Below are 15,082 nucleotides of genomic sequence, written 5' to 3'. Positions count from 1 at the left end.
CCAGAGGAAGGCGAATGGCCACTGTCTATTGGGGATTGTCATTAAAAAGAACAGTGTGTGTTTTTCATATGCCCCTTGCGTTGTATCGTACACAATGCCAAAACCGTCTCGTCTGAATCGGTTCCTTTCCTCAAGGATTTGATCCATTCATGCACGTACGTGTATCACACATAGTTCAGCGTTGAGAAGGGTGGGATACCATATCTTGTGCATGAACTAATCCCGGAACCACTGTTCAAAACTAGGGTTACATGTGATACCTAAGAGAGATACAGGGTTGGCACAGTGTTCAAATTTTCAACGGGTTGGTACAAGTAGTAACTCCATCATATTCTTTATTTATGGTGCGCTGCGGGCCTGGGCCCCGTTCCTCAAAGCGATCGTAGCCCTTAGACGATCGTTAGTCCCATACTTTAACATAGACTTAGCACTAAGCTTAAGATCGCTTTGTGGAACGGGGCCCTGGCCAATGTACGTTCAGGGTATCCCGTTAGTGTTATTATTGGCAGAATGTTTTGTCTCGCGTTGCGTGTGTTGTATAGAAGTGGACACGCCAAACAGAGAAGTGTCTGTCACTCAGCTGGACACAAGCGAACCTAATTGTATTTTACACACAGTGTAATTGTGTTGGTTCTTAATGTGTATGATTGAATTGAATGTTCTAAATTTTATTACCAGGAATACAGATTGTGATTAAACGAAACGGAATGTCATTCCATAAACATAAAATTTAATCCTTCATGTTTTAGGAAAATGCCAATATGAGATTGCAAAATTTGTTTCAAAAGTACTTTTTACCTTGATGCTAAACAGATGTATGTCATGCCAATTAGAACATTTAAAACTTCTTACACAAAAATGAATACACATTCTGCGAGATTCCGGCTGTGATCTAAAGGTGACCATAGCTTGTGATCACCCAGTAATTTCCACTTTTATTTTGCAGATATGAATAATAACATAATCCTCGCAGTGGCTGTCCGTCAAATGTCTCAATTAGATCTCCGAAGACGTAATATATTCAGTTATCACACTGAAGCCAAACACAAGCAGCTAGTTCGCAAGAATAAGTATTACTGCGAGGCATAGGAGATGATACAAATGGAGGCTATACACCGTTCCATCACGATGTCTTTGCCATCGAAAATTGTACTCTAGCTATATCATCTACGTGTTCCATTTATTTCTGCATCATTGTTTTCATGCGAGATGGTCGCTGAGAAGACTATTGGTAAGACCCCCCCCCCCCCCCGGCTCCCCCCCCCCCCCCCCCCCCCCCCCCCACTCGCCTCCACGCCTCCTCAGAAGAATGATCACAGCGAGAGCGATTCTCTGTCGAGGTTAGCTACGGTTCACCATACACATTCACTGTCGCTTTCCGTTTGTGAAGGGCAGTAATTTAGCTAGCGTAGATTAGAATGTCCCTATTATCGCAAACAAACGGCTACTATCATTGTCTAGGGATCCATCGCATTCTGTGAGGAATGATGTGTATGCTTTAAGCAATTTGCTGATAAGGAAGGGATAGAAATATTGACTGCTGAACTTGTTCTGTTACAGGTTGTGGCAGGCGACTGTACCAGAGTGTTAAATGCTGATCGCCAAGGCAGTTGAGTATATGTGAGAACTAACTTTGACATGGATCAAGTATCTGTCCACCAGTTTCTGCGGGGGATGTGGCTATGATTGAGTGCATGTCTCCCTGCGTGGTACATGTGCGGACTTGTGTGTTAACGTCCTTGTAACCAGCAATACGCGCTGGCTTAAGGCACGGGTATGAAAAATGGACACGTATGGGCTTTTTACCCTACTTGTATTCTTGATATGCGTACTTGGTTCGGGGACTTGGGGGAGGGTCCGTATCACCCTCCCCGTCATCGTGCATCTGCGATGGGATCGGTACCATTACAGCCGTCATCTCCCCGGGGGTAGGACTATGCCATCGAGGGACACTACCTTGCGACGGTTCTTTTACCTCCAGGGGCAGCTCATTCTGTTGAAGGAAGGTGACCCTAAGCACATTCTGGACGCTTTCTGTGACACAATCTTCCAGCTAGAAGCACCTGTCGTCCTTTACATCAACAATCCCTACCACCACAATGCCAACCCCGCCGCAACGCACTATTTCCGAAGTATCACTCAATATTTAGGACTTCCGGTCATAACATGGGACCCGGAATACCATGTTACTTCACAGGTAAGATGTTGCACAACACATTTCAGAATAGTTGAACTATGCATACCCTCTTTCAATTTTTTCATTGTTTTATTACTGGAACTGTCTTGTGAAGGTTCTATCTTCACCTGAAATATATCCCCCTGTACGTGATACTTTTCTATGTTAATACTTTATTTTCTTCATTTCCCCTTTTTCGTCTGAGGGGCGGTGGGGTTGCCCAGTGGTTAAAGCGTTCGCTCCTCACGCTTAAGGCCTGGGTTCGATTCCCCACATGGATACAACGTGTGAAGTTCATTACTGGTGTCCCTTGACGTGATATTGCTGGAATATTGCTAAAAGCGGCGTAAACACCAACTCACTCACTTTTTCGTCTGTGTACATGCACCTCATTTAGAATGGGTTTATATCGTTATAAGGTGAAATGTTCTGTCGTTAAGTATTCTTTACTTCTTTCTACAGATTTGAAGTATAAAAGAACCCATTCTAATAAGACAATTGTGGAGCACACATCGCTGACATTTTTCTCTCTGTAGTATTTATTCTTTTACACAACGTATATGCAAATCATAATGACACCAAAAATATCGTTTGAAATCTCTTCATTCTTTTTAAAATAGCATCCCAGTTTATTAACTTACACAGACACTGCACATATCATTATCTAATCACCGGTCAAGTATATTATATGAACTATGCCTTCGCTGATTAACCTCCATTTATTCTGCAATCTTAACACTACTATTATCTCCTAATCACTGTAAAAACAGGACTTAGTGTATCTTAAATATTCAAGCATATCTCAAGCGAGTTGATAAAGCTAATTAAGGCGCTAATGAGGCTACGTCCGTTACTGTCACCGTCCTGCAATTATAGATGTTCATATGGTGGTCAGTTCAGGCAAGCTTGACCTCTGGTCACTCTCCAATCACGGCGTTAATCACACTGAGAGCTTGTACAGTCAGGGACTGATTCATGCCACGAGTTCGGAGAGAGGAATTATCACAGCTCTATCTGGATTACTGCTTGTTGTGAGAGGTGCTAATCACATAAAGTGACGACATAGCTGGGGCCCTCCATCTTGGTCTGTCCTTCAAATGTAACTTTTAGGATGTTAGGGAACGCAGTAAATGTTAAATGCAAACAGTTACCATGTTCCAAGTTACAAACAGAACCTAGTTAAGTGTATTTTTTCTTTAAGTTGCATCTCTGTCATCGATTACTTTTTGTGTGGTTGAATGAGGGAGTCAGTGACAAGTTGAGTGATTGGATGAGTGAGAGAGTGAATGAGTGAAAACTTTGGGGGGTGGGGGGGTGGGGGGGTGGTCTTGATGTTTCTCCGAAGTATGTTTCTTCACAGCTGCATTTAATATTGTACACCCAGTGCCTCTCGTACAGACGGTATCTATGTTGGATTGTTTGATGAGTATGCTAGTATAGGCATATCGTTTATGGTTATCTGAGTGATAGTATGGTTTGATGGTTCTGTTGCCGAGTGTTGTTGGGAATCCGTTGTATGCTACGAAACGACTAAGTTGATCTTATGTTGGTTGGAGTGGTTTAAATGTACATATGTAACAACCTATGTTATTAACCCTTCCGACGCTGGTAAAGTTAGCGCAATGGTGGTAATTATGGTCTTTCATATGTGCCTGCGTGTGTGTGCTTGTAGATTAACACATCATTGCTAGACAACCTTTTATCATGGGGCATACATTATATGCATTTAACAGTGATTTCCGAAGGAGATGACATCTGAACATATGAATGTATAAACATGTTAATGTCGGAAAATGACAAATATAAACTTTTCCTAAAGGTTAGAAGATAGTGGGCGACTGAGTTAAATTTTAAAGTTACATCAGCAACATTACAACTTTGTGTGACTTAAGGCAAGATTTACAAAGTTGTAAAAAGGCATAATGCAATCTATTCTATTTTAAAAAACCCCGCTTCCATCCAACAGGAAAACAATCAACCCTCTTCATCTTAAATCTTGAAGATACAATCGCTGTATGCATATTGTAGAAATAGAATGAGATTAGATGTAAACATCTGGCCTAGGGATTCTCAGACAGACCTCTAGGACGTCATGCATAAAGATGCAATCTCAGCTATAATTCCATGCTCTCAAGGGAGTATGTGCGCCATTCTGACTTGTTTACATTTACCCCACGTTCAATATTGTCAAAATGCTAGTTTATTGAACTTTAATATCTTACTTGGAGACATCTGGCTAAACACCAATTTCAAGAAAGCATAAAAGATCATACATATTACGTATAGAACATACAGAGAAATCCGCAGAATTTTACATTACAATCAGGTTAAATGTTACCACAGAGGGAGACGGGTAGCATTAGCATCCTCGCTGTTCACTGGAAGCACAACAGAGCATGTATCCATAACATTACTGTCGGTTTAAGTGTTACCACAGAAACGAGACGGATAGTATGGATCTCATTTCTTGTCTCTAATTTGGTATTGATTTCATCATTACAAACTTGTTAGTTATATTTTTAAGCTTGGAAGGATGTTTAAGTGGACGCATTATTGTTGTACAGTTCCTGTCTTGCATTCGATAGGTCTACGTCAATATCCAAGATCTAAGCAAGAATAGATCCACATGCAACGATTGTGATTGTGTACACGTGGCTTCTTGAGCTGTTTTGTGGTTGAGATTCTGTGTTTGTTCAGAAAGATATTACCAAATATAAAGATATTTTCAGACATTCTTAATATTAAGAAAACACCTATCTTTTGTGACCTACTGCCGCATTTCATTGACAAATCAGGTCTTTTCTAAAATGACTGTTATATTTGTCTAACATGAGCTGAATGTTAGACACCAGGAATCAACCAATTGACATAGGCATCCAAATCATATTTAGAGATAAAAGACACACATATATATATATATTCCTCTTCTATATTTGTATATAAGTTTGGGCTTTCAGTCTTTCCACGACTAGCATCATGTTTGTTAAAAAGACAGTTAAATACAGTGATTTGGTCAAACTTTTTGATAAAATAATATTGACTGTGAATACAGCTGGAAAACTCAATACATGTATGTAAACCAGTTTGATATGTGGCATTTTACGTTTCCGGATACATGGAAGCCATCGGTTAACATTTTTACAGATATTATTTGAATGAAAACAGAAAACAGGTAACACAAATGGCGGATAATTTGTAATTTTCCAAATCCAATAAAAATAAAAGCGACAAACCTTTCCATGTTAATAAAAAATATCTGCCCCAAACAGTCGATTGTACAATTCCAACTATATCACGAGCATGTGTTTATGAATGACTGTTAAATAGTGAGGACACCAGATGTTCGCGAAAAGCTGAGCTTATCCTGCCCTGCCGGTGGCACTCGTCACAAACACATGCAAAGGCTGTCAATTGTTCTGAAAATAAACACAGGAACATATGGTATAAGTCAAAATAGGGAATTGCATCGGATATATTTTTTGTCACTGAGGAGTCAAAATTGGAAATGGTCTCCATATGTTTACCACAAAACTTAACCGTGGCCTTGAATGTTGTAACCTTGATCAAACAACTTCTGAGCAAGAGTTGTAAGCCACAAAACTTTTACCATGATTGTAAGAATCTCTGCTAAAAGAAGCTGACATTATATGATTTCGACTATATCCTAAGCATGTGTTTATGAATCTCTTTCAATTAGTGATGACACCAGTTCAGCTAAGAAAAGATAAGTTTAGCGTCAAGATAGTATTTGATGATGTTTAAGCCTGACATTTGTAGTTTAAATCGCATGGTTGATGATGCCAATAGATGGAAACAACAATGCCCTCTATGTATTTTACATATATTTGTTTCTTCGATAACAGAAAATGAGTCCAAACAAATTGGAAGCCACAAAATCAAGGTGATCATGCTGTTTAAGTAGCATTGATGATACCCGGTCATCTCGAAGCTGCTAAACAAGACCATACAGTATACCCCCCATCATGAGTAAAGGACAAGGCTAAGTCAAGCTACCTCGAACATCACTTTTGCGAAACCCTCAGTAAACCGAGGAAAAATATATGTACATTAAACGAAAACCCACAGAAATCCAAGGTTTCCATTTGGTTTCCAGTGAGTTTCCATTGTGGATGGGTTACGTGCATGTTCTGTTGTTTGCTAATAATATGCTTGTAATTCATAACTTCATCCCGTGTTCTTTTAAGATGTACAGCTGACTTGCCTTTGCATGTGTTTGTTACGCTGCCGCTGGTATCATCACTATTTGATAGTGATTCATAAACTCATGAATCGGAAATCGTACAATGGACTCTTATGGTTGTGGAAAGAGTTTTGTGGATTTTATTAAGTAACACCTCGCTATCCTGATATTCAATCCACCACTACATATAATGAATCCAACATTGTAAACCTTAAAACAGTTATTGCATTATTACACATGATACTTTTATCATTTGATTTCAAACATTAATTAATGCAAATTTAATCGAAAAGCATATCATGTAGATACATCTGACTGTTGCATTACTAATAGCAATGTTTAATAAAAAACACACTTAATCGTTCATTCTGATGATTAATAAAAATGCAAAGCAATATCAGTGCACAAATTTGAACTTCCTGGTGAAATAAAGCATACATCCATGTTTGATGGTGGCTAAAAATGAAAGATACGGATATCATAGTTGTGTTTTGGACCTTAAATTACGTTTGTAGTTTTCGGAGACTGTGGTCAGACTAGTAACTGTTTGTTAACGTGTGTAATATTTTGGTCAAATCCAATTTTCAAGTGTATACTTTCTTTTGACCGGGATCGGATATTTAATAAAAATAATGATGCCATACATTGTGCAGTGCTGATGTACAGATACATACGTGAGTTAGAGGAACAAATTTATGTATAATTGTCAAATATAAACTTAAGTGATGTGTGTTTAAGTGAAATGATCACAAATATATAATATAACAATTTGTCTTAAAGTTATCTGATTTTGTAAAATTCGAAATGAGATAGATCTTGTGTGATCTATGACAGAGCGCTGGCATAATGTGTGATAGAAATCATACACCCATTCAGTTGAATATAAGTCAATGAAAGTTCTGTAAACTACAAAAGATTAAACGCTTGTGAAGTTTACTAATTCTTGAGATTTGTTTTATTTGCTAGCTGAAATATTGTAATTCGTTCGCGTTCTTGAATGTTATAGCTGTTCCGAGGCTGGGTGTGTAAATCTAAATTTAATATCATAATATACAACTGATGTTTTGTCAAGTAATTATAGTTCCAGTATCTCTTTCTTCACACCATCCAGTATGATTGATAGAAACCCATGATTGTGGGTTCGATTCCCAGTTCGTTCCGATTATTTTTTTTCGTTTGATGGATTATATGTAATTACCGAGTCTACAGAAGTGACAATGTGTTTGAGGGCTTCAAAGTTGTATGTATGTATGTATGTATGTATGTATGTATGTATGTATGTATGTATGTATGTATGTATGTATGTATGTATGAATGATGTATGTATGCCATACTGCTATCGCTTTGACAACGTTGAGATGTTAGATTCTTTAAGTGTCATATACATTGAACGTAGCTACATGTAGCAAACAATCAAACGGCTTTTAACGCGATGCAAACATATTTTTACGGCATATTAGAAACCGTGTTTTCATTTTTGCCGTCTCCAAATCTTTCTCTGATTATATGATCAAACGAAATGATACACAGTTCACTAATAATTACATAAGTTGAAGGACTATTTGCTCATCGATCTATAAGGAACTAGGCGGAAGTGAGAAACTCGTTGAGCATGAAAGGAGACTTTTCACACACAGAATGATACATGAAAGGACTGAAGAGTAGTCAATTTTCTGTCGACAAACAGAAACACCATGGGAAGAGATGAACACACGCTATGCACGTACCTTCCCTGCTACACGCCAGTCCAACAAGAGATGTCTTCCAAATGTCTTCATTTTTAAAGATTTGCTGAATCCGTATGTCCATTTTGATCGTCTCCAAATCATTTTGCTTTTGCTTGAGTGTGTGACGGGTGCTACCAATTAGGCAAGATGTGGTCACCTTTTCGAGTACTTTTATGCCCAATGGAATTTATTTCGTTGGACATTTGAGGGGTTATTTTCTGGCGTTGACTTTTCATATTTGTATGATTCCCCTGTCAACATTCGGAATTATCAGATTATTACGATGTATTACAGATAATCAATTCTTCGTGGTACGTATACGCATTTAACATCCCCAACCGTCATGTCGTGATAAATGTATTGTTATTCCGAAATACGCATTTGACTTAAAGTTTATAATTACCTGCATCGTGACTTACAACTACAAATGCCCAACCCAACAATTGTTTCGTTGGCTATCCTGCTTTAATGGGTAATTATGTAATATAAATCTTTGAACATTTGAGCTTGGAACTGTTGTTGAATAACGACGACCTCTCCTTTGCTCGAAATTGTAGTTTTTTGTCTGCCGTGAATTTTCCTTTCGCACGACTGTTGCACACGATGGACCTGTAATTGAGCTCGCGACAGCTCTGAAATTACCCATTTCTTCTGCCTTGTCTCTGTCAATGATGCCATGACCTCGGTATGTGCATCACATGAAGCTCGTCACCGCACCGTGCACGTCGACCTCTGTCTTTCGTCGATAATAAGTCACGTTAAAGTGGCTGTAATACCAGATTATGAATAGAACCATTACGCTTCCGTGTTTTTCCTGACATCCATTGTTGGCTTTATATTACGGTCAAACGACACAATGTACTTCATAACTCATTTACATCTTGAACAAGGGGTGACTCTTAATATATTAATCACCGCTATCATAAATTATTTCAATATGTACGAGTTACACAATGCCGCTAACAAAAGGGATGCATACATATATAATTATCAGAGTGCATGCATCTACCTCTCAGTGTACACGCGTATACTAATCAAACTGCATGCATATATTTATCACAGCGCATTTGTATATTTATCAGAGTCCATGCATATACTTATTGGAGAACAAGCATATAATCACCAGGAAGCCTGACATAATGTTTAGGGCATCATGTATATCCTTAGAGTGAGTTAACGTAATTATCACTGACGTATGTAATTACAAAGGGTGCATGCATATAAATACGATGAATGCATTTACATCAATTATAGGGGTACAGATAAAACATGATCAGGGTTGACCAAATATTATTATCGATATGAACGTTTATACGTATTAGAGGGCATAGGAGATTCAGTTGTCTGTGATCCCCTGAGGGGAGCCGTGATCCTTTGGTCGTGTGTTCGACTCCTATATTTCCACTGGTTTGTTTGCACCATACCAGTGGTCGCTGGTTTAACCAAAGTTGCAACTACCGTAGCCCCTCACCCAGGCCTTACGTCCCATCTTAAGCTTACAGCCTTACATATGAAATATTGTTAAAAGCAGCGTTGAACCGAACTCACAAACTCACTATATCCCGGGGCTGTATTTAATATGTGGCAGTTGGGACGTCCGATTCTCGGGTGGAACATTGATAACAAAAAAATTGTAATCGCTCACCGACCCTCATGAATAAATGTTGACACAATTAACCACTATCTTCCAATTTCAAAACCCGATCAAACTCATCCTGGAATAAAGCCTATCAACCTATTTCTTCCAGACCCACACCACGACTCGGAATCTTGTGATTTCTCCCACGATCCATCACCAGGTCAAGGCGATGCTCAGTATGCTCGGCCGCTACAACTGGACAGACATTGCCATCGTTACCACCAACGAGACAGGTCATACTGACTTCATATCAGCTGTCAACGACTTAACGAGAGTATCCAAATCAGCTGATCCATACGATGACATCAACCACCCTAAACCCAGGTAATGGTTAATATTGGACCTATACTCCAACCACATGGCGTAATATTAATCTCAACTGTTGCCAATACCCCGCAGTGAAGTAATCAAATTCCGCCTCATGATGTATTTGTTCTGGGTTTAGCTGTGCTTGTCATCCACGTCGGTGGTCGGATAATAAAATGCAAAAATAGTCAGGTTTTCGGTGGAACGATTCACCAGGGAGCGATATATTTTTACACGTTTTTCTCCCTCAATTCGAAACTTTTTTTTGTAATGTGTAATTGTGATGTACGTCATTTCGAAATGTAGTGATCCCGGAAGAAGAATTATTTTCTGTTTGATATGACTTCACAGCTCAGATAATTTAATCGGTTCCAATCGAAGTGTGAACGTTTTAGAAACGCCGCGAACATTTTTCCTGTCAGACAGAAACACAGTTATGACAAATGTTCAAGAAATTTAATTTAGATAAATCCTTGTCCCCATATTGATATCTTTACCCCATGAACGCACGAACATCATAACCTCACAGAGATTCCGGCTTAGAATATGTGTCCAGTAACCCAGAATGTTTTTCGTACGAGGTTACTACATTGCTCGGGTGGTCAGACTCATTGATTGGCGTCTCATGGTACCCTGGAGGCGTTGCTCATCATACCGATGACTGGTGTATCTGTTCGAAGCTATTATTTACATGATGCGACCGTACAGCTGGAATGCTGCACAGTGTGGCGTTAAACAACAACCAAACAAAATTTATGGCTGGAGTGTGGCGCTCTACAAACAAATAAAATGGAAGCAGCAAACAAGAAACCTAGGCATGTGAATAAATTGTACTTATATTATAACAGTGATTTGCATGTCCCAGTTTCGCGAAGACATAGTATGATCAATAATACTTCAAACTGCATCAGGATTCTTGATTCTTGTAATTTGTAGCTTCCATCATGTGTGGACTCATTTTCTGATATCAAAGAAACAAATATATATATATATATATATATATGTGTGTGTGTGTGTGTGTGTGTGTGTGTGTGTGTGTGTGTGTGTGTGTGTGTGTGTGTGTGTGTGTGTGTGTGTGTGATATACATGGAGGGAATTGTTGTTTCCATATATTGGCATTGCCCATCATGTCCAAATTTCAAGCTTTAACATAATCAAATGCTGTCTTGTAGGTGAACTTATCTGATCTTAGCTATATTGATATCATCACTAATTTATAGGCATTCCTACACTTGCTCATGAGATCTTACAACGGCCACTGGTTTTGGTAGGAATGTCTTATAGTTACATAAATGGTTGTTCCGCTTATATTTATTGTTTTATTGTATAATTACTTTGTAGCCTTAATCCTTTATTCTTTAGATTTCGCATTTTGGAGACCTTGATTTTGCGGAACGTGAGGAACGAGGTGAAATTCTGTCAGGAAATGCAACGTCTCATTGAGGTGGACTCCAGGATTATGCTTCTTTACAGCCGCAGGTATTGTTGGAGTTGTTTAGGTTGTTTGACTGAATCTAATACAACACCTACAGCCGCAAATATTTTTGGAGTTGATTAACAGATTGTTTGACTGAAACCAATACCACACCTACAACCGCAGGTATTGTTGGAGTTGTTTAGGTTGTTTGACTGAATCCAATACAACACTTACAGCCGCAGGTATTGTTGGAGTTTTTTAGGTTGTTTGACTGAAACCAATACAACACATACAGCCGCAGGTATTGTTGGAGTTGTTTAGGTTGTTTGACTGAAACCAATACAACACTTACAGCCGCAGGTATTGTTGGAGTTTTTTAGGTTGTTTGACTGAATCCAATACAACACATACAGCCGCAGGTATTGTTAGAATTGTTTAGGTTGTTTGACTGAATCCAATACAACACCTACAGCCGCAGGTATTGTTAGAATTGTTTAGGTTGTTTGACTGAATCCAATACAACACCTACAGCCGCAGGTATTGTTGGAGTTGTTTAGGTTGTTTGACTGAATCCAATACAACACCTACAGCCGCAGGTATTGTTGGAGTTGTTTAGGTTGTTTGACTGAATCCAATACAACACTTACAGCCGCAGGTATTGTTAGAATTTTTTAGGTTGTTTGACTGAATCCAATACAACACCTACATCCGCAGGTATTTTTGGAGTTGTTTAGGTTGTTTGACTGAATCCAATACAACACCTACAGCCGCAGGTATTGTTAGAATTGTTTAGGTTGTTTGACTGAATCCAATACAACACCTACAGCCGCAGGTATTGTTGGAGTTGTTTAGGTTGTTTGACTGAATCCAATACAACACATACAGCCGCAGGTATTGTTAGAATTGTTTAGGTTGTTTGACTGAATCCAATACAACACCTACAGCCGCAGGTATTGTTAGAATTGTTTAGGTTGTTTGACTGAATCCAATACAACACCTACAGCCGCAGGTATTGTTGGAGTTGTTTAGGTTGTTTGACTGAATCCAATACAACACATACAGCCGCAGGTATTGTTAGAATTGTTTAGGTTGTTTGACTGAAACCAATACAACACTTACAGCCGCAGGTATTTTTGGAGTTGATTAACAGGTTGTCTTACTGAAACCAATACAACACTTACAGCCGCAGGTATTTTTGGAGTTGATTAACAGGTTGTCTTACTGAAACCAATACAACACTTACAGCCACAGGTATTGTTGGAGTTTTTTAGGTTGTTTGACTGGAACCAATACAACACTTACAGCCGCAGGTATTGTCGGAGTTGATTAACAGGTTGTCTTACTGAAACCAATACAACACTTACAGCCACAGGTATTGTCAGAGTTGATTTACAGGTTGTTTGACTGAAACCAATTGTCACTATGTGTGAGTTCATTGGAGTATGAACCTCCATAAGGTAAGGGCCAAACTGTATGGACGTCGCTGCTAGTGACGACGTTCATACAGTGTTTGACCCGGCTTGTCTACATTTCACAACGCCTGAAATCAATTGAGCATGCTCTTTCTACGAAGTTTTAAAGAACGTCAAAAGTTGTTTGATCAAGGTTCTAACATTCGGGGCCTTAGTATCCGTAAAACATTCCCAAATGTTTTGTGGTAGACATGTGGAAAACATTTCCAAAGTTGACGCATCTGTGACCAAAATGGTGTCCGAAGCAATGTCCGTCAAAATATTTTGACTTGTGCCATCGCTTTCCGTGCTTTTTCAGGTGAATAAATGACTGGTCTTTGCATGTGTATGTGACGTATGTGACGGAAGTCACCGGAGGAGCAGGATACGCGCATTGTATTTGATAGTGATTTATAAGCAGATGTTCATTATATAGTCGGAATGGCACAATCAACTGCTTTTAGCAGAAATTCCTGATGACTATGGAATGTTTTTCTCTTTCATCTTAAGGAAGTACACGTGCACACACAAAATTATTTCCAACAGTTTTCACTTTTACCAATTGAAGCACGGATGTAGGTGACGTTATATTCAGTTAACCTAATAGTATAAATTCTGCTGCATGCTGATTTTTGCTAGCCCGTAACAGTTGCTCCATTGTTCTTGTGGGCTGGACGTCTTCATTTGAGATTAGGGAATTCACATTTTTCTTCATTTTCTCAACAAAAAAACACTATGGTAATATAAAAAATATACTACTCCTGGAATTATGGATTATCTGTCACCCGTGAATTAATTTTGAAAGATTCTATATCTCTCGGGACAGATAATACGTATTTCCCTATGTTTCGTTGATTAATTGTAATTATACAGCTTAAACCTATACATGTATGCATATACACGAGTGTCATGTTCATGTATGAGATCCTACCGTACACACCCGCCCCATCAGTAATAGCATGCATTTATGGCGGCATGTGCAATTCGGTTTCCTGAAGGTAGCGCTATTCAAACTACTGTTGGTGCGATATATGCATTTCTTGATGCATCATCTATCGTGAATGTCTTTTAAGAGATTCTTCTATGATATGAGTGGTTGTAATGGTCTCTCTGATTCTTCCGCTGTGCTTAACAACACCCTTTCAATGACGTATTTCCTTTTGGTAATACAATCCCTGAGGGCAAATGCTTTTCGTGACGCAGTTCTAAATAATTACCATTTTTTGACTCAAATGATTGAGAGATGCTACGTTGACTATGTATCAAGAGGTCATTGTATCTGCTTCTTTTAGTTTATACTACCAAATATTTAAAGGGAGACAAGTACATGTAGGTTGTTATTATTTTGATCAAAGGCAAAAGTGACGGTGATCATGTTAATATTTGTAAAGCACATAACTGAAAGATATAGATATTTTGCGAATATGTAATGTGACGTTGTGTTGATTTAGTTCCCAAAACTCAAATTTAAAAAAATCAAATCCTGCCTTACGGTTCCTTGTTCTTTGCACAAGGTGAAACAGCTGGTCATTTTCTTTCCATGAAGGCTGATTTATTTCTTTGTGTATACACAATTCATTTCCCAAATTCTCAGTTTCATGGCTTCTGTCTGTACAAATACACGTCTCTAATAGGAAATCCCTACCAAACATTGAGCCATTGCTTTGTCACCATTAATTTAAGCTGTTCAATAATTCTTTATGTCAATCTTTCATTTTAATAAAAGAGTTTTGATGATATTATAGATAATACTTGGGTGTAATATATGGTGAATCCTACGAACAGCCGCGCCATTTCATAAATTGAAAAATGACACAATTCTTGTGAATTGCTTCTGTGGCTAGCAGAGACGATCCACATTTCAATCCCTTTCTAAAACTGGAATTTGTTCTTAGCCTGACTTTTATTGTGGGTTTTCTCCAGGGCATCAGGCCAATTATTCGTTGACTGTAAATATGTTTGGTTTTGTCAATAAAAAGTCCGTTACCGCTAACGTGTGTTTGGCCATGCAGGAATTCTAGGAAGGGAAACAGATTTAAGTAATAGATTATTTTGTGATTGCAAAGTTTCCCACAATCTCTTTGGTGTTAAGTGCCTCGCTGCGAAGGTGTGAACAATTTCGATGTGCGTCTTGAAACATAAGCCTGGTCCCTTTTTCATCAATG

General features: G+C 38.6%; 1 protein-coding gene across 2 annotated transcripts in view; it reads left to right on the top strand.

Moving 5' to 3' along the window:
* Window positions 1-15,082, top strand: part of LOC124146374 (glutamate receptor ionotropic, NMDA 2B-like) — a 103,796-nt gene that overhangs the window by 48,754 nt on the left and 39,960 nt on the right. For both annotated transcript variants that reach the window (XM_046516639.2, XM_046516640.2), the window contains exons 2-4: window positions 1,561-2,197; window positions 9,853-10,067; window positions 11,412-11,528. In XM_046516639.2, coding sequence (XP_046372595.2) covers window positions 1,784-2,197; window positions 9,853-10,067; window positions 11,412-11,528 — 746 coding nt within the window. In that variant the 5' untranslated portion in view covers window positions 1,561-1,783. The remainder of the gene's footprint in view (window positions 1-1,560; window positions 2,198-9,852; window positions 10,068-11,411; window positions 11,529-15,082) is intronic.

This window comes from Haliotis rufescens, unplaced genomic scaffold (genome assembly GCF_023055435.1).
Source record: "Haliotis rufescens isolate VD_foot unplaced genomic scaffold, xgHalRufe1.0.p SCAF_11, whole genome shotgun sequence".
Lineage (NCBI taxonomy): Eukaryota > Metazoa > Mollusca > Gastropoda > Lepetellida > Haliotidae > Haliotis > Haliotis rufescens.
Note: the sequence above shows the minus strand (reverse complement) of the source record. Positions and strands in the feature narration are given on the sequence as shown.